General features: G+C 42.7%; 1 protein-coding gene across 21 annotated transcripts in view; it reads right to left on the bottom strand.

The window, feature by feature from the left end:
• Window positions 1–21296, bottom strand: part of PTPRK (protein tyrosine phosphatase receptor type K) — a 533907-nt gene that overhangs the window by 196799 nt on the left and 315812 nt on the right. For all 21 annotated transcript variants that reach the window (XM_077353420.1, XM_077353429.1, XM_077353439.1 and 18 more), the window contains one exon: window positions 6794–7087. In XM_077353420.1, the coding sequence (XP_077209535.1) occupies window positions 6794–7087 (294 nt within the window). The remainder of the gene's footprint in view (window positions 1–6793; window positions 7088–21296) is intronic.

Below are 21296 nucleotides of genomic sequence, written 5' to 3'. Positions count from 1 at the left end.
ACCTCTACTGTGTATTCGTCGGGGATATGATTTAGTTCATACCTGAGTGGCCTAGTGCTTTTCCCTACTTTCTTCAATTTAAGCCTAAATTTTGCAACAAGAAGCTCATGATCTGAACCACAATCAGCTCCTGGTCTTGTTTATTGGGGAGCGGATAAGAAAAAGTGTAAGAAGTTACATACCTGTTCTTCATAGGAAAAAAGAAACTATGTAAAAATAACCTCTCTCAGCAGCAGCAGAGATATATCTGAAGGAAATGCACACACACACCCTTCAAATCAAAAAGAGAAAGAAACTGGCTTTTGGGGGGGGAAGAAAAGGGGTGCCCCCTGTTAAAGTCACTGATGGTTAACTAGATGGAGCACAGTCCTATCTGGTGGTATTACCATCCTAGGAAAGGATTCAAGTATTTGGTGTAAGGTGGTGGGACAATCCCGCATTTGGGGCATTTGCCCTGCATACCGAGATGTTTTCAAAATGTCCTGCGACATTCTCCCCTTTAAAAAAATATATATATTATTATTATTTTGGCCGTATACTGCGTGGCAGCCTAGCAGGCAGCCCGGGCTCAGGAGGCCCCCACGCAGGTGCCTGGGTTCCGGGGCACGGCTTGCGCAGCTTTCCTGCCTCTTCCTCCCTTTCAAGATGGACCCGCAGCGCCACTAACAAAGTAAGACCATCTGCAGGGCAGGGCTCTTCCCGGGCCGTCGCAGCCCCAGGCTCAGGTTCACCTTGCTAGGGAGTCAGGCTCGCCGCCGCAGCATCCCCTGCCGGGGCAAAGTGGAAGGGCATCCAGGCCACAGCCAGAGGAGGATGCCGGGGCACCTCCCCCACCGCCTGCTAAACCGAGAGGCCGGGAGGCAGAGGACGGTGTCAGGGCTCCCCGGGAGGGAGCTCCTGGCTTGGAAGAGGAGAGCTGCAATAGCCGTATTAGCTCAAGCACCAAGCCATGCCCTCAATGCAAGCACTTTACAACTTTCAGGAAGAGAGGCCACATTCCAACTCCTACCAAAATGGAGAACAAGTATAAAGTGAGCATGCTCACCAGAACTATGGATTAGTCACAGCTGTGAGCAGCAAAAGTAGGCCAGGATATGGTGGGCATTAAATGGGCTTTCTTCTCTTACTGGAATTTAATGTAAGCAGTGCTTTTGAAATACAACTGTATAGTATCATACTACTTTTTAGTCACCTAATATTTCTTTTGAAATCATAATGACAAGCTTGTTTCTTGGTTTGTTGCATCTCCCCCTTGCTTGTGTTGAACGAATCATGCAGTCTGAAATGTACTTCCAGATCTTGCAGTTTATACTTTCCAGTAGGAGAACATTAACATAGTTTCATTTAAGTATTATATTGAATATATATGCTTGTAAGTGAGCTTTTCAAAGTTCTGAATGGCTTTTGCTAACGGGCTTTTTTCAATTCATTCATAGGTTAAGAGCTGCCCTGTACATTCTATATGTTGTTATCCCATTAGTAAATGGGGGCTGTAGCTTAGTTTGTGTGTAATGTTCTTGTCTGTGTCCCTTACCCATTCTGATCTGACCCCTAATCAATTCAAATACCTACCCAATTACATCCTAATTAATTTAAATACTTACTTAACAAATTCCAAATTGATTATGCCCCTATCCAACCTGTCCTACCCATAATTAATTAAGGATGATTCCAGAACTCCAGGCTGCAGCTGGAAGTTGGCAACCCCATGGTGTCTCCAAGCTGTGCAGGCCTTAGGTGATTCCAGACCTTCAAGCTAAACCTGAAGGTTGACAACCCCCCCCCCCCCCCCACACACACACACACACCATCAGTGGCACCCCTCTTTGCCAATATTGAAATCTGGTCACCTTAAATTACTGTGTTTGTTTTGCCATGTGTGAAACATATAAACATGGAATACAGAAAATGATACTGATAGAAGCTTGAAAAATTTAGGTATGATCATTGGCTTCAAAGTCATAGCACCTACACATAGAGGATTCCAACTGATGCAGCCAACCAGTAACAGGAACTCTGTGCTATAAAAATGTAGGAAAAAGCATTAAATTTGCTGTTACTGAAAATTATCATAAAGAAACATCAGCTGTGCTTATATGGCATGTCTGATGCCTGAAATTGTATTTCGGTATCACAGATATGCTGAAATGCAGCACAAGAAATCACTGTAACACCCTTTTAAAATGTCACAACATTTAACTGCTAACATCAACATTGCATAAAAATCATGTTCAATTTCTTTCCAAATAAAAAGAGTGTTTGTTCTTAACATAAAACAGCCTGCAGCAGTTTTCTAACATATCTACTAATAATTCAGTGTGTCCTATATCACCTATATGCTGAAAATAAACTTTTAATGCCCATAGAAATATTGGTCTGTAGTATCTACTCATCCATAAAGTAAAGCATGCCAACTTTACATTAAAATTTTGTTTTCAGACTCTACATTTGACATTATATGCATAATCATCTTTATATAACTTTCTTCAAAGCCAGAATTAATTTAATGAAGCTTGCAGTAAAGATCAAACTGGAAATGCCATAGCAAAACTTTTAGAAAATATTATACTTGTAATTGATACCTGACTGCATAAAGGCATATCCATGATTCAAATTACTTGTTTTTTTAAATCTATTTTGCTTAGTTAGATTTAGAGATTTTTTTTAAAAAAAATTTCATTATCTATACACAAGGATAAGATTAAAAATTTTAAATACTTTTTTTTAAAAAACTTCAGCCGGTATTTTCACATATTTTCTAAGCTTTATGCCATGCTGGATTTTATGTGACCCCTCTACTGGAAATTTCATCTGTTTTTGAACACCAGTGAAGAATGCCTGGATCTGGAATCCCCCCCCCACACACACACACACCAATGGCCAGAGGAGACCTAGTGACCCTGGGTTTATGTTGTATTTTGTGACACATATAGTTATTATGGTATAAAACTTAAATTGCCTTAGAAAACTGCCTCAGAAGACTTCAGTTTTAGAAATAGGGCACAATTTTTAAATATATACATAAGCTACAGCTGACAGGTTGTTAAGTTAGGATTTGCAACCAGTGTTGAAAGATCTTCAGTGAGTTCCATTCTGCCCCAAAGTACAATTCAAAATACCACTACTGAATTTAAAAACCCAATCAGGGGTAGTCAAACTGTGGCCCTCCAGATGTCCATGGACTACAATTCCCATAAATTCCTGCCAGCGGCTCATGGGAATTGTAGTCCATGGACATCTGGAGGGCTGCAGTTTGACTACCCCTGCGGATGGTCTATAATCATCAGGATATAATAAATACTTTCTTCTACTATGAGCCTCCCACTCACTAAGATATGTTTCTCAGAAGACTTTCTTTGGTTGCTTGTATCTTTTGGATCTTAGCTACCAATCATACATAGGCTGTGGAAAAGTCTTCTCCCTCAAAACATTTGCTAGCTACCTTTTTGATTTTGACACTGACTTGTAACAAACACAGGATAAATCCAAACTACAAGCATCATTTTTTTTGATAAATCAGATAACCACAACTGGATTTTGGGGGGTTAATATACTAAATTGTAGAGATCAACAATTCAGTATGTATAACCACTTTTGACCATTGCTGTTCTATGTTCTCATCACGGTCTACAACATTGCTGACCTTAAACAAATGTGAGATAAGAGGAGAAATGCTGCACACTGAGAAAGAATAACTTGCTTTGATTCTACATTTATATTTTATCTGGCCAACCCAACCCACCTCCCAAGAAAAATATTGATAAATTAGAGCAGCAAAAAGCCAGTTGCCAAGTCACCAGTTCATTTATTTGATAGTAACAAGAAGGTCTTTTATTCTGATAGTACCTTTGGAGGATGTAGCTTTCCCAAATACTGAGGGGGAATTGGTAGAAACCAGTGCAAACTTAGAATCATAGAATAATAGAGTTGGAAGAAAACTCATGGATCATCTAGTCCAACCCCCTGCACTATGCAGGACACTTACAACCCTATCGCTCATCCACTGTAACCTGCCACCCCCTTAAGACTTCACAGAATCAGCCTTTCTGTCAGATGGCTATCTAGCCTCTGTTTAAAAATTTCCAAAGATGGAGAACCCACTACCTCCTGAGGAAACCTGTTCTACTGAGAAACCACTCAGGAACTTCTTCTGGATGTTTAGATGGAATTTCTTTTGAATTAATTTCATCCCATTCGTTCTGGTCTGTCCCTCTGGGGCAAGAGAGAACAATTCTGCTCCATCCTCTATATGGCACCCTTTTAAATACTTGAAGATGGTTATCAGATCCCCTCTCAGTCGTCTCCTCTCTAGGCTAAACAGACCAAGCTCCCCAAACCTTTTTTCATACATCTTGGTCTCCAAACCCTTCACAATCTTTGTTGCCCTCCTCTGGACACGTTCCAGTTTGTCAACATCCCTCTTCAACTGGGGTGCCCAAAACTAAACACAGTACTCCAAGTGAGGCCGAACCAGAGCAGAGTAAAACGGTACCATCACCAGAGTAAAACGGGAGATGGAAATGATATAGCCAGTGTACTTGTAATTGCTTTAATCAAAGAAGGTGCTTCCACTTGCACCTTAATTTTGCATCAATGTATTAAACATTCAAGGTAACTCAGATTACCAACAGAAGAAAAATGAAAAGCATACCTACTGGATGGGGGATACGCTTCTAGGTAACACTGTGTGTGAACGAGACCTTGGGGTACTTATGGGTTGTAAACTAAACATGAGCAGGCAGTGTGATGAAGCGGTAAAAAAGTCAAATGCCATTTTGGGCTGTATCAACAGGGGCATCACATCAAAATCACAAGATGTCATAGTCCCATTGTATACGGCACTGGTCAGACCACACCTGGAGTACTGTGTGCAGTTCTGGAGGCCTCACTTCAAGAAGGACGTATATAAAATTGAAAGGGTACAGAGGAGAGCGACGAAGATGATCTGGGGCCAAGGGACCAAACCCTATGAAGATAGGTTGAGGGACTTGGGAATGTTCAGCCTGGAGAAAGGGAGGTTGAGAGGGGACTTGATAGCTCTCTTTAAGTATTTGAAAGGTTGTCATTTGGAGGAGGGCAGGATGCTGTTCCCATTGGCTGCAAAGGAAAGGACGCTCAGTAATGGGTTTAAACTCCAAGTACAACGATATAGGCTAGATATCAGGAAAAGAATTTTCACAGTCAGAGTAGTTCAGCCATGGAATAGGCTGTCTAAGGAGATGGTGAGCTCCCCCTCACTGGCAGTCTTCAAGCAAAGGTTGGATACATACTTTTCTTGGATGCTTTAGGATGCTTTGGGCTGATCCTGTGTTGAGCAGGGGGTTGGACTAGATAGCCTGTATGGCCCCTTCCAACTCTATGATTCTATGATTCTAAGTTGGATTTCCTTGAATGATTATGCATGGGGGGGGGGTGGAAGCCCAGGCCGGCGGCTGTGTGACAGCAAGCAAATTCCCGCTTATGTATGACACTGCTCCTGGCCCAGCCCCAGCCCACTTTATGGCCTCAGATGCCCCACATTAAGGGAACACTGATTTTTCAGCATTCCCCTTTGTAATGCAGGTGCCATCCATGGCTATGCTGGCTGGGCCCATGCATACAGGAAAGAGCCAGGCCAGGAAGGCCTAGCTCCTTCCCTTGCCTATGGTGTCCCAGCAGTAACTTTCAGAGTTTCAAATTACTTCTAATATTGAGGCTTTTAGAAACACAAATGCCTGATGCCTCTAATTCCCTGCAACTATAGTAACATTAGAAATGAAAAGCTGCAGCGACATAAGGAAGCTTCAGGGCCACATTAAAACATACATATCACTGCAAATTTCACTATTAACGCAACCTGCGAATAGGCTCTGTCTTCAATGATATTGCTGTTCTTAGATGTTCACTGCTGCTCGCTACTGCACAATGAACAAAAATGCAGCTTCTACTAAGCACTGACATTAGAAGATACCTCTGGCACTGGGTCCTTAAAGTTCCACAACTACTTGAGAATCGCAATGCCATTGTTTCATTGGTGAACCACATAACTTTCAAATGCTATTGAAATGTGTCAGTATTTTTTACAAGAACCCTATAATGTAGCGATCCCCAACCTGTGGGCCGTGGACCACATGTGGTCCTTCGACTAATTGGAGGTGGGCCGCGAAGGGCGCCTCCCCCCCCGGCCCTTTACAACACACTTTGGGTGTCATTGTCTCCCATCACTCCCAGATGGGACTAGCTCGTTGCAGAGAAACAAGCTCAGGGTTCCCATTGATTTGTCATTGTCATAAGTTAAAATTTCCATGAAAATAAAATGTTCCTTATGTTCATTGTTGTGGCATGTCTGTATCTTATTTTGAAGGGATGTTTAAACATTACCATAGCGATTACCATAGAGTGTTAGGGCAGTGGTTGAGAGTAGAGGAGTAAATTGTCAAGCGTTGAGTGGTCCCCAGTGATAAAAAGGTTGGGTACCACTGCTATAACGCACCGGCCTTGTATTACACTTTCACTGTACAGATTAAGTATTGAGGTTAATAACAATGCCCAGCTAGTTCACAGAAAAATTGAAATCTGAACTGGGTTTCATAGACATATTGGATCACAACTATCCAACATCTCTCAAATGGAAAGATTTCCACATCCCTCAAATCACAGATTTCCATATGATACAAGAAAGTTGCCATAAATGTTGAGAAATTATGACCATACAACTTATGGCTATTAAAGTAAGTTATAAAATCCAGTATGGTTGATATGTATGCATGCTACATAAATATAAGAACATTCTCAAGTAAGCAGCAAATCATACCTGCACATTTGGTTCGGGTGATAAGCGGTGGGCCTGGCTGACCAGTACCACCTTCTCCAGGTCTGGTCAAAAGAACACGGATCTCATATTCTGTATCTGGGTCCAAATGCCACAGCTTATAAGTTGGTGCATTTACAGCATGGGTTTCTGTCCAGGTCCCAGTTGTCATATGGTATTCTACTTCTTTCAAGATAATAGGCCCATCTCCAATAATGGAATTAGCATTCAGCTGAATCAGCAAATAAGTTGGCCCAACTCCAAGAAGTTGTGGGGGTGCTATTGGTCGAGGTGGTTCTGCAAGACACAACATAAGACTGAAATATGAATCATCATAATAAAGAATACAAGCATAATCTAAGACCGTGAAGATTTCTAACAAGAATTTAAGGAAAGACGCAATTGTTTAAACATATGAACAGATAATAAGATGAAAAATGACTAAATATATTTTAATACTCTGCAAAATTGAATTTAGCATTGGGGGACTGAAACAGAGAACAAAATACAGCTACACAGTTTCTGACTATAGTGGCATTGCCTAGAAATGATTTATTTTAGGAAGCAATTAAAGTAACACATACTTTCCCAAATAAAATGAATCCACTAATAAACATGGAGGTTTCATTTTCATTCCAGATGGCTCATATTTTGGCTAATTTGTTTCAGTTCATTAGGCAACAAAGCTAAATTCAAGGCACACAGGGGTTTCACAACCAGCAAAAATGCAACTTAGCAACTTCAAAAGCTGAACAGGATACTATGAGATATCAAACCCAGGCAGGCTTTTATAATTTGCCCTATTTTAAGTTCGGTTCCAGGCTTTTGTGGAGAAAACAATACAGAAATAACAATAATAATACAGCTCTTTAACTCACTTTTCTTCAGTCTTTGAAGGTTTGTGGACTAGAAGTGGCTTGCAATGATAAGCCACCAACAATAATAACAGAAAATTACTAAATACCACATATATTTCAACCCAGGCAACATTCTCACAACAGAACAATACCCATGGTGGGGAGGGAGACACAGAATGTAGGAACAGCTCTGTCCTTCCAGGAGGTGGATTCATTCTAAGCCATCAGGCACTGCAAAGGAAGGTAGAGCAGCTGTCAGCCGTTGGGCCCTTGGTGGCAACAGTCTCCTCCCAGATATTATTCAAAAAGCCACTTCTTGCTAACATCATACAACAAAGAGCAGTAAGATCTTCCAATATCTGCTATAACGTGAAGCCTAGAATTAGGTCTCACTTTGTCTTAACTAACAACCTGACTATCTCCTAGTTTACTATCCAGAGGCCAAGCTTAGCTGGCATGGATATTTCAGCAGAGGGCAATTATAAACAAATGCTATTAGCTGCCTAAACACAAACCACAATATATTTGTGATGTTCAGCCTGAAGTTCTTGGTTTCACATGCTTCCTCTTTTGTTATGATTAAAGACCTTCCTGGTTTAGAGTCTCAGAAATTAACTGAATATAAAGTTAGATCACCCTATTTTGCCAAAGCAATGGAATATGGTCTTAATGTCAACACCTACTCTCTCTCTGGACTCCAGGGAATGGTAGAGGACAGGAAGGCCTGGAGGATCATTGTCCATGGGCTCGCGATGGGTCGGACATGACTTCGCACATAACAACAACACTCTCTCTCTATGGATCTTATTCAACAACAGAAAACTGTTTAGGATATACTGGACACCATGGTAAGCAAGTGAGTAACGTGTCTAATTGTAGGCACTGTAGCTTACAAGATGCATCCTTTAAACATATACTTTTGGCATGTCCAGTAATTTGGTTTTTCTAGGAAGACGTCATTACTCATATTAATTTTGAATTAAAATGTCCATGGATACTTATGTACTTTTACATTATTTGCTCATGCCTTGGAAGCTAACCAACAAAAATGGACCCTCTGAGCTCTTTGTTGTTGTTATGTGCGAAGTCGAGTCCGACCAATCGCAACCCCATGGACAATGATCCTCCAGGCCTTCCTGTCCTCTACCATTCCCTGGAGTCCATTTAAGTTTGCACCTACTGCTTCAGTGACTCCATCCAGCCACCTCATTCTCTGTCGTCCCCTTCTTCTTTTGCCCTCGATTGCTCCCAGCATTAGGCTCTTCTCCAGGGAGTCCTTCCTTCTCATGAGGTGGCCAAAATATTTGAGTTTCATCTTCAGGATCTGGCCTTCTAAAGAGCAGTCAGGGCTGATCTCCTCTAGGACTGACCGGTTTGTTCGCCTTGCAGTCCAAGGGACTCGCAAGAGTCTTCTCCAGCACCAGAGTTCAAAAGCCTCAATTCTTTGACGCTCGGCCTTCCTTATGGTCCAACTTTCGCAGCCATACGTTGCAACTGGGAAGACCATAGCCTTGACTAAACGCACTTTTGTTGGCAGGGTGATGTCTCTGCTTTTTAGGATGCTGTCTAGATTTGCCATAGCTTTCCTCCCCAGGAGCAAGCGTCTTTTAATTTCTTTGCTGCAGTCCCCATCTGCAGTGATCTTGGAGCCCAGGAAAATAAAATCTGTCACTATCTCCATTTCTTCCCCTTCTATTTGCCAGGAATTGAGAGGGCCGGATGCCATGATCTTTGTTTTCTTGATGTTGAGTTTCAAGCCAACTTTTGCACTCTCCTCCTTCACCTGCATCAAGAGGCTCTTTAGTTCCTCTTCACTTTCTGCCATTAGAGTGGTATCATCTGCATATCTGAGGTTGTTGATATTTCTCCCTGCAATCTTGATCCCAATTTGTGACTCCTCTAATCCCGCATTTCTCATAATGTGCTCTGCATACAAGTTAAATAGGCAAGGCGACAGTATACAGCCTTGCCGAACTCCTTTCTCAATTTTGAACCAGTCAGTGATTCCATGTTCAGTTCTCACTGTTGCTTCTTGACCTGCATATAAATTTCTCAAGAGACAAATAAGATGCTCTGGTATTCCCATCTCTTTAAGAACTTGCCACAATTTGTTGTGCTCCACACAATCAAAGGCTTTAGCATAGTCAATGAAGCAGAAGTAGACGTTCTTCTGGTACTCCCTAGCTTTCTCCATGATCCAGCGTATGTTGGCAATTTGATCTCTAGTTCCTCTGCCTCTTCGAAATCCTGCCTGTACTTCTGGAAGTTCTCGGTCCACATATTGCTGGAGCCTAGCTTGTAGGATTTTGAGCATAACTTTGCTAGCATGAGAAATTAGTGCAATGGTGCGGTAGTTTGAACATTCTTTGGCATTGCCCTTCTTTGGAATTGGAATGTAAACTGACCTTTTCCAATCCTGTGGCCATTGTTGAGTTTTCCAAATTTGCTGGCATATTGAGTGTAGCACTTTTACTGCATCATCCTTTAAGATTTTGAATAGTTCAACTGGAATGCTGTCACCACCACTAGATTTATTGTTACTCAGACTTCCTAAGGCCCATTTGACTTCACATTCCAGGATGTCTGGCTCCAGGTCAGTCACTACCCCATTGTGGTCATCAGGGATGTTAAGCTCGCTCTTGTATAGTTCTTCTGTATAATTTTGCCACCTTTGTTTAATCTCTTCTGCTTCTGTGAGGTCCCTACCATTTTGGTCCCTTATCATACCCATCTTTGCATGAAACGTTCTCTTCATATCTCCAATTTTCTTGAAAAGATCTCTGGTCCTCCCGATTCTATTGTTTTCTTCTATTTGTTTGCACTGTTCATTTAAGAAGGCATTCTTATCTCTTCTAGCTTTTCTCTGGAATTCTGCATTCAGTTGGGTGTATCTTTCTCTTTCTCCCTTGCCTTTCACTTCCCTTCTCTCCTTAGCTATTTGTAAAGCTTCCTCAGACAGCCATTTTGATTTCTTCCATTTCTTTTTCTTTGGGATGGTTTTAGTTGCTACCTCTTGTACAATGTTGCGAACCTCCATCCATAGTTCTTCAGGCACTCTGTCTATCAGATCTAATTCCTTAAATCTATTTGTCACCTCCACTGTGTATTCGTCGGGGATATGATTTAGTTCATACCTGAGTGGCCTAGTGCTTTTCCCTACTTTCTTCAATTTAAGCCTAAATTTTGCAACAAGAAGCTCATGATCTGAACCACAATCAGCTCCTGGTCTTGTTTTTATTGACTGGATAGAACTTTTCCATCTTTGGCTGCAGAGCACATAGTCAATCTGATTTCTGTGTTGACCCTCTGGTGATGTCCATGTGTAGAGTCGTCTCTTGGGTTGCTGGAAAAGAGTGTTTGCTATGACCATTGTATTCTCTTGACAAAATTCTACCAGCCTGTGCCCTGCTTCATTTTGTACTCCAAGGCCAAACTTGCCTGTTATCCCGGTTATCTTTTGGCTTCCTACTTTAGCATTCCAATCCCCCATGATGATAAGCACATCATTTTTGGGCGTTGCTTCTAGAAGGTGTTGTAGGGCTTCATAGAACTGATCAACTTCATCCTCTTCAGCAGCAGTGGTTGGGGCGTAGACCTGGATCACTGTGATGTTGAATGGTTTGCCTTGGATTCGAACTGAGATCATTCTGTCATTTTGGGGATTGTATCCCAAGACTGCTTTTCCTACTCGCTTATTGATTATGAAGGCTACTCCATTTCTTCTGCGAGATTCTTGTCCACAGTAGTATACCTGATGGTCATCTGAATTAAATTCACCCATTCCTGTCCATTTTAGTTCACTGATTCCTAAAATGTCGATGTTCAGTCTTGTCATTTCTTGTTTAACCACGTCCAGCTTGCCTTGATTCATGGATCTGACGTTCCAGGTTCCTATGGAATAAAAATCTTTACAGCATCGGACTGTCTTTTCGCCACCAGTTACTTCCACAACTGAGCGTCCTTTCGGCTTTGGCCCAGCCGCTTCATTCATTCTGGTGCTACTCGTACTAGCCGTCTGCTCATCCCCAGTAGCATATTGGACACCTTCCGACCTGAGGGGCTCATCTTCCAGCGTCATATCGTTATGCCTATTGGAACTGTCCATAGAGTTTTCATGGCAAAGATACTGGAGTGGTTTGCCATTTCCTTCTCCAGTGGATCACCTTTTGTCAGAGCTCTCAGCTATGACCTGTCCGTCTTGGGTGGCCCTGCACGGCATAGCTCATAGCTTCACTGAACTACGCAAGCCCCCTTGCCACAACAAGGCAGCGATCCTTGAAGGGGGATCTGAGCTCTTACTAGAGTGAAAAGACTTGAATTACAACACCAGAAAGATAAAAGCCTATCCTGGTCAAACAATGGATTGAGGACATTAGAACTCTATCAGCATTTGAACACATGGCACACAGACAGCAATTGTGTGTGAACTTATTTTTAGTTATTTGGAAATCATTTACAGAAATATATGTGTAGATCTGCCACCACTGTTGTTATATTTTTGTTTTGTCTTTATGTGTACCCTTAAAAAAAAATCTTATTTAGTTGGTAGATTTTAAGGCATTTTCTACCTTGTCCTCCCCCCATTATTTTGAAAGAGAAAAAAGACCCTTTGATAGGGCATCTTAATAAATTGGAATATGTGTTCTACAACAGTGGTCCCCAACCTGCCGGGCCGCGAAGGCCATGGCGCCGGGCCGCGGCTCCCTCTCCCCGCCCCCCCCCCGCAGTAAAAAACTTCCCGGGCCGCAAGCTTGCGGCCCGGGAAGCTTCTTACTGCGGGAGGGCGGGGAGAGGGAATCAGGGCCGGCTGCGCCAGTGTGGGCGCGGCCCGATGCGCAGGCGTGGCACCAGGGCGCGGCCCGATGCGTGGGTGCGGCACCCGGGCACGGCCCGTGGGTGCGGCCCGATGCGTGGGCGCGGCCCAATGTGTGGGCCGCGCCCCTATGCCCTGCCGGTCCCCAACCTCAGAAAGGTTGGGGACCACTGGTCTACAATACTGGTTATGAGCAAAGAAACAATATCTTTAACCGGTCCTATTAAATAAAACAGTAAGGCCACCTGGGGAGGAGTTAGGGCGGGCCCTGTCCAGGATAAAAACTCAGAGGGCCCAATCAGGAGCCGCGAAGGGGCTCCTGATTGGGCCCTCCGAGTGTCCATCCAGGGCCAAGCAGCCAATGGGGAGGCGCGCAAAGTGCTTTCCTATTGGCCCCTCACTAGGACAGACCAAAATTCCATTCACCCAGCCCAATCTGGCTGCCAGTCTGCTCCTGACCACCAAAGGGAGAGGAGGTCAGTAGGGCTGCCAAGGGGGATGAGAACAGAGGCTTGGACAGGCTGCGCCAGCCCTTTTCGCCCCAAGGCTGTCCTAACTGTCATGTCCAACTGTAACTTTGCCTCAGAACCCTGACAGAGCTGGCAGGAGGCTGCACAGTGCTCCCCCTCCCCCACTTCAAGCCTGCTGTGAAGGAGCCTCTGACAGCCCCTGACTGAGTGGAGGGAGGCATTTTCCTTCAGAGAGCAACACAGGGGAGCCTGAGGGCCTTCCTTTTGAGGGGGAGACTTTCCCCTTCTGCCAAAGAGTTGCCTGACAGGGAGGCCACAGAAAAGCCCCTTCTCACTTAAAATACTGCTCTGGCCGGGGGTTAGACACAGCCAAGCCATGTGTCTTTCTTCTTTGCAACTCTCTGCAGATTTGAGGCCACTGCACAGCGTTATTCTGCAGAGGAAGCTGGCTCTTTTGTCTCCTGTTTCATCTGCACAACAACCCTGTGCAGTAGGCCTCAAGTCTTTCAATTCAACAACAACCTGTGTGAGAGGCCTTAAATGTTTCTTCTCTACCACAACCCTGTCCAAAGTAGCCCTTTCTGCCTGGGGAGCTGATCTTTATACTCTGCAGGTGAGCTGTAATCCCAGGAGCTCTCCAGGCCACACCTGTAGGTTGGCTACCCCTGGGTTGGAAATATTCCTGGAGGTTTGGAGGTGGGACTTCAAAATCGTACAATGCCTCAGCCTTCAAATGAGCCATTTTTGCCTGCAGGTGGTAGGGAGTGGTGCAGGAGTGTCCCTCCTGGCCTATGGGTTATGGCCAGCCCTTATCAGCAACTGTTTGTATTCTGGGGCGCAGACAGGCAGACCAGCATCAGTCCTGTGAGTCTGGAAAGTGCAGGAAGATCTAAATAAATATTTACAGCCTGAAACTAAATAGAGAACAAGTAAATGTCTGGAGACACATAGTAACTGAAATAGTAACTGGCAAATAACCTTGGCCTGGCAAATACAAAAAACAGTATTAAAAACCTTACTAAGGTCAAGACTGCTGTGCACAGACAGTCTTCCTCTTAGGGTTGCCAGCTTCCCTGTGAGGCTCGCTACCCCACCTCCCTCATGGGGAGTCTGCTATGGGGAGAGAAGGGGAAGACGATTGGAAAATGCTTTGAGACACCTGAGGCCTGCTGGGTCACTGCGGCCCATTCCCAGTTCTCTCAGATCTCTCACAACCCCACATACCTCACAGGTTGACTATTGTGGAGAGACAAATGGAAAAGGTGTTTGTAAACCGCTTTGAGACTCCTTTGGGTAGTAAGCAATAGGATACAAAAATCCGTTCTTCTAAGGAGCAACCATGAAAGAAGCATGTGGGCACATAACATTTTACCAACAGTGAAAATATGGGAGACAGAAGGAACAGGGTGGACACCTGTGTACTGTGACTACCCTATGTGTATTAGGGCAGAGGGGCATTTCGGTGAATGTGGCCTAATTCACACAAGAGGGGAAATAACACAGAACTGGGGGGAATTGGTTGCCATGTAATCTTCCCCTAAGAAGAGTCTCCAGTCTGATTTTCCCTTCACATATCTGAGGACATGGCTCTGGAAAGCTCATCTGTAACCACTATGCCACAATTTCCAAAGGTCAGTCCTCTCCCACACTCAACGAACATTCAACACCACAGGTTCTTGACACCCATATTTCCACACCCATGGCCTCATTTGCCACCATGCCACCACAACCTCCCACACAACACACATGACAACCCCATGTCCTTACATACTGGACAACTCCTCCCCTTACTCTTCCCACTGCCAAGCTCTAGCGCCTGTTGTATTCTTGGAGACAATGGGCTTTGCCCCTAGTTTTCCAATAAGATCAAAACTGTTAATGATAGTGTGATCCTTTGCATTCGTTTTGGTGAGATCTCCAATAGTTTCCCAATTAGGTCGCTTTTCTGTGACAGGAATATATTAGTTACTGATGATTTCACACTACATTTCAAAAAGTTTAGAAATGTAGTCAGTAGAGCATGGAATCCCAGTGTGTGCTTTTTCTTCTGTTGTGCAAGCAATGTTTGAAAGAAAAGAACCTAATGTTTTCTTGATCTTTCCAATGTTAACACCAAATCATTTCATCTCTCAACTTCTCTGTCCAACCTCTGCAGAATAAGTTTTATTTTGTCTCATGAATCTTTCACTAATGATTGTGAAGCATAGTATTTTTCGCAAAAACTAAAGTGACACTATATAATAAGTGTTGTTTAAAAATATAGGTATCGATGCATAGCTGTGAGAACAAAAATGTTAATCTTTGCTCTAGTTTTGCTGTTTCCTTCCAAATCTGCCTGTCTTACTCTGCCACCAAATGCCTTTTGACTGTGAATTAACTCCCAGTATATATACTGTATTTTTAGATACATATATATATTTAAAATAAAGCAACACAAATCCCTTGGTTGGATGGTGTGTACTTGAGAATGCTCAAAGAACCTTCTGGAGAGCTTGCAGAACCTTTGTCCATCATCTTTAGGGCCATTTCGAGGATTAGAGATATGCCAGAAGAAGAGAGGAGAACAAATGTTATCCCAAACTTCAAAAAAGGGAGGAGCGATCACCTGGAAACTATAGGCCAGTTAGTCTGACCTCAGCTGCAGGGAAGATAATGAAGCAGATTTTAAAGAGGGTGATCTGCAAACACGCGAAGTACAATTAGTTGATCTGGGGAAGTCAGCACAGATTTGTCTCCAATAGATCCTGCCAGAACAACCTGGTTTCCTTCTCTGATGGAGTGACAGGCTTTATGGATTGTGGAAACTCAGTTGATGTTGTTTAGCTGGATTTTAGTATGGCTTTTTAATAAAGTTCCCCATGATGTTCTGATGGGTAAACTGGAGGACTGCAGACTAGATTTTCAGATGGTTAGATGAATTGGTAACTGGTTAGAAAACGGTACCCAAAGAGTAGTTGTCAGTGGTATTTTATCAGATTGGAGGGAGGTGAGCAGTAGGGTGCCACAGGGCTCAGTACTGGGTCTGGTACTTTTCAATATTTTTATCCAGGTTTTGGATTCTGGATTTGGGGGTGAGGGGACTCCTCATTAAATTTCCAGATGACAACATAGAGAACACCTGAGAAATAGAGATAGAGTTCAACGAGATCTGAACATCCTTGAAAAATGGACAAATGAGAACAAAATGCAATTCAATAAGAAGTTCTACACCTGGGTCACAAAAATGAGAAGCATGGGATGGGACACACCACTGGGTAGCAGTGTATGTGAAAGAGATATATGAATATCTTGGGATACTAAATATGAGTACACAGTGTGATGCAGCAGTAAAGAAGGTAAATGCAGTCTTGGGTTGTATCAACAGATGCATCACATCAAAATCACAAGATGCCCTAGTCCTGCTGTACACCTCATTGGTCAGACCACACCTGGAATACTTTGTGCAGTTCTGGAGGCCTCATTTCAAAAAGGACTTTCACAATGGACATGCTTTGAATGCTATCAAATCCCAAAGTACCCATGTTCATGGCCTCTCCCCATGGTAACACACCTACACCCTAAATTCAATTCCTCTTCACCTTATTTTCATTCCTTCATGGAACTTAAGCCTCGTGTGCATTTTTTTGATCATTCTCCATGATCTCATCTCTATTACAGACAATACCAGATTCTTTCTAGTTCCTCAATCACTCTTCAGCTACATCACTTTTTACCCCAACCAAAGACAGAATGCATTTGTTGTCTCTGTTCCTTACATATAAATGTTTCTGTGGACTATACATTTCCAATATTCAGGGCCATAAAAAACACTGGTATGCTGGATTTCTGAAAATGCAAATGTCCTTTTTACTAATTCCTTTTTTCGGTTTTAACATATACAAACTTGCTGTATAAGTGTATCTCTGTGCCCATCTTGGAACATATGGTTTTATATTTCTTACGCCAAGGCACTATTCTTTCTAGCATTGCTCATTGGCTACTGCGACTTACTACCATACTGAAGACTTTTTGTTCCTGCAGGAACCATTCTTTTTGGGCTTAATCTTCATGGAGTTTTTATTCCAATCCCAAATTGATTCAATCCCTCCCATCTACATTGAATTTGATTTGCATTTTGGTTTTGGGCTATTTAAATTTTCCCTCTTTCCTCCGTGATATCTTGACCCTATCTTTCCTCCGCGATATCCTGGAGTGGATATAACCCTTGATATTTGAAAAATCGACATGAGTAAGCGTGCAGCTCTCTGCTTTTCCCCGAACTAATTGCTGCCTTGAGCCTCCAACACTGTAGAAAAGCCCTTATTGACCAGGGTGTCAGTTCAAAGGCTTCCTCGTTCCCAGGTTGCGAGGCTTGCTTAAGGGGGAAGCCCTAACTTCCCTTGACAGAAGATCCAAAAGCCCTAACTTCTCTTGGCAGAGATTTTCCTCTTGGATTAATTCCCCCTCCTCTGTTGTCTCCAATCCTCTCCCACCACCAGCTGTTCAAGAAAAGAAAGAGGTTCCTGTTGCACTTGCCTCCCTTCTGAGTTTCCCTAATCACGTGCAGAACACTTTTCTGTTTCAATGAGTAGGGGGGGGGGGGACAGAGGAAGACCTGAGATCACATCAATCTGAATTCAGCAGGATCAACAATGGAATAAACAAAATAAGCGCAGAATCAGCCTAGATAATCATACCTCATCAGAAGCAGATCAATGGGTATGAAACCTAGCTAACATGACACATGAAGCTACTATTCGTGATTTTGATGCAGAGCTTGGTGTGCACTGCATGTTTTCACATCCTGTTTCTTCCTAGTACTAACCCCATCTGTCCAGCAGCCTCACACCTTGCATTTTTTCAAAAGTCACCCTCATTGACAACCCATTATTATGAGATACTGAACATATATAACAACTAAGAACCAGGCATCATACTACCCCTCTCCAAAAATTCCTCCTCTAATTAAGTGCCCTTCTTTCTCTTCTTCCTCCCTCAATCTCAGCATAAGAGCACAGGTCCCTTTGATCTACTGTGTGCATGTCTATCACCCACTGTTAGCCTCCCTCATAAAATGACAATTCCCCTACCAATCACAAGAATTCTTTAGATCGCATTTAATGGAAAAGTGTCACCATATTAAAACAATCATCATACTGTTTGATTATAAAATTTGTATTTTCAAGCAAAGCCATTACATTGCCTCTTATATGTTTAAAAGTACTCTTTTGAATTAGCTGGACTCCAGTATGTATTCTGTATTTTAAAAAGACTAGATAGTTGTGTTAAACTGTCCTTTCCTGCAAATCTATACCTAATGTGAAAAAAACAGGCAAGTGATTTTTTTTAGTTGTGCTTCACTATGTACTCGTACTCTACAATATTATTATATCAGCTATGGACTGAGATGTTTGTGCTTTTTAAATCAGCAAACGTATTTCAAGTGGGTTTAAGAATGGAAGGTGACTGGTTATTCCCCATCTTTACTAAAATTCACTCATCATGCTTATTTAAGATGGAGCTGTTCCACTAGGATTATGGTTGAGGCCACAATAACATCCACCAAGGCTGTTTATCTAGCTGGAATTAAGATAGATAGATAGATAGATAGATAGATAGATAGATAGATAGATAGATAGATAGATAGATAGATAGATAGATAGATAGATAGATAGATAGATAGATAGATAGATAGATAGATAGATAGATAGATAGATAGATAGATAGATAGATAGATAGATAGATAGATAGAGACAGACAGACAGAGACAGACAGACAGACAGACTTACCGCCGAGAGGAGAAGAACTAGAAGACTGGCTCCCTGCTAAAAGGACTCCCCTATCAGAGCCTCTTGTGGTGCAGGGTGGTAAGGCAGCCGACATGCTGTCTGAAGCTCTGGCCATGAGGCTGGAGTTTGATCCCAGCAGCCGGCTCAAGGTTGACTCAGCCTTCCATCCTTCCAAGGTCGGTAAAATGAGTACCCAGCTTGGGGTAAAACTGGGGGGTAAAACTGTAATGACTGGGGAAAGCACTGGCAAACCACCCTGTACTGAGTCTGCCAAGAAAACGCTAGCGGGTATCACCCCAAAGGTCAGACATGACCTGGTGCTTGCACAGGGGATACCTTTACCTTTACCTATCAGGGAAAATTAGTGCGGATTATTTGTACAATTTGTGATTGTTTTAAAATTTTAAATTTGTATGTGGATTTTACTGCTGTTACCCATCTAAGTAACTAGGAAGGGTGGGTTAGAAATAAAAATTCAACAAAAGCTGTGGCAAAAGATAATTATTTTTAATTAATTTAGATTTAGATTTATATAGCCACCTCTCTCAGCATTTTTGGATGGGAGGGGTTACGTCATATTATTAACATTTCATAATACCATAATCCTATAAATAACATGAAAAAATAAATAATAGGATTAAGCCAATCCCACCAAAGGGGCTAACTAAATACTGTTGAACTTCCTTTGGCCTCCTAATGTGCAAAGAGGAATAAAAAGAAAATGGGTGGAGAACTTTTACACTGAGGTGACAATAATGTAATTAATTCAAAAGGTTTCTGAGAGCTTGGGACACACTCCAGATGTCTCATTAAGAAAGTCTCTGATGAAAAAGGAAGAAATGGTCTCTGTTAATGAGAATCTGAAGATGGTTAGCTGTTCATCGGCACTTGTAGATCATCGGAATCCAGAAGCTTAGGTGACTAATATTCCTTATTCAAACTATTGAATCATATCACTGCAAAGATGCAATGTGAGTACAAAATGATGGCACCCAAGCAACAATTAGTTATTGAAAAAGACACTAATGCATGGCCAAACCAGGACATGCTGGGGCCCCATGAATGTTGTTTTTTGTTGGTTTGTTTTAAGTCTAGTGAGAGTCTGACTATCACAGGGTATGTGGAACACATACCTGTTGTGGGACTCCTTTGTCTTGGCCCCCTCCCTCTCTGTCACAGACACATACTCCTTCCCCCCACTCTCCTCTCCTCTCCCTACTACCATTCTTTCCTTGTCCCTCCGTCCCTCCCTCCTCCCCCACCCTCCCCCTTACCTGTCACAGCAAGAGTTATGCAGCCCTCCACTGGTGGTGCAGCAGAGCTCCAAGGCCCAGCTCTAAGCCTCAGATCTCTTTTGGCGCTAGCTGAGGTGTCTCTCTGCTTCCCAGGCTGGTTCTGCTCTCTGGAGGGCAGGGCCATCCTGGGACAATGTGCACCACTCCAGCAGAGCTACAAGACCCAGCGCTGAGCCTCAGAGCTCTCCTGGTGCTGGTTGCAGCATCTCCCCTTTTACCAGGCTGGCTCTGCTCTCCAGAGGGTAGGGCCAACCTGGGAAGACAGAGGCCACTATGGCAAAACTCCAAGGCCCAGCTTTGAGCCACCATCTAATGGAGCACTTCCTAAAGCAGGATAATGACATCATGTCCATTATAATTTCTGTTTTAGGGAGCCTGCCAGTAGATGTATTCTACATCAAAAATATTTAGAAGCCCATATAGAATCTCAACAAATGTAAGTGGTGTTATGTAACATGTACCTTACAAGAATGAGGTTGTAGAATGAAGGCAATTCTGAAAGGGTGGATCCACCTACAGTGCACAAACATATGCTGGACCTACCATGAATTGCTGGTTACAGTCCCTGTTAAAAAAAGCAAGGGCAGGAATCCTGGAAATATGTCTTCCATTTTCAGATGTATCAATGTATCTACTTCATCTTTTTCCAAAGAACAGTACTATGTACCACCTACTCAACAGCTTACTTTTATGGCATGGTTGGGAAGCATACTGTTTTTGACACTCAGCAACAGCCAAGAGCAAGTACTAATTGCTTTGTTGAAGAGTAGTACACATTGTTTCTTCACTGGCAGTTAGTCTACAACACAAACACACACACACAAAATATATGCAGTTTGATGAGGACTGGATCATCAACTTCAGAGTCTCTTCTAGTAATGTTTGCAGTAATGGACTCCTGGGAATGGTAGAGAACAGGAAAGCCTGGAGGATCATTGTCCATGGGGTCGTTATGGGTCGGACACAACTTCGCAACTATCGACAATAAATGTTTGTAGAATTTTGCAAAGTAGCACATTCTTGGCCAGTTACTTTCCAGAAGTACTTGCCCTAAAATAAATACTGATGCTGTTCTGAGATACTGTTGTCAAATGCTTTTTTTTAAAGATAAAGATTGTAAATGACTGCAAAAATAATCTACCAGCACAAAAGAAATACATAATATAATAGCACAAAACAAGCACAGAAGAATAAGGGTCTAGTCTGAAAAGTTTAAATGCTGTCTACCACTGACAAAATTTCAATTCAATTAAATTGTTCCTGAAAAACATGAAAATAGAGAATACTGGAACTCCACAGAGAC

The sequence above is a fragment of the Paroedura picta genome, chromosome 1, assembly GCF_049243985.1.
Source record: "Paroedura picta isolate Pp20150507F chromosome 1, Ppicta_v3.0, whole genome shotgun sequence".
Lineage (NCBI taxonomy): Eukaryota > Metazoa > Chordata > Lepidosauria > Squamata > Gekkonidae > Paroedura > Paroedura picta.
Note: the sequence above shows the minus strand (reverse complement) of the source record. Positions and strands in the feature narration are given on the sequence as shown.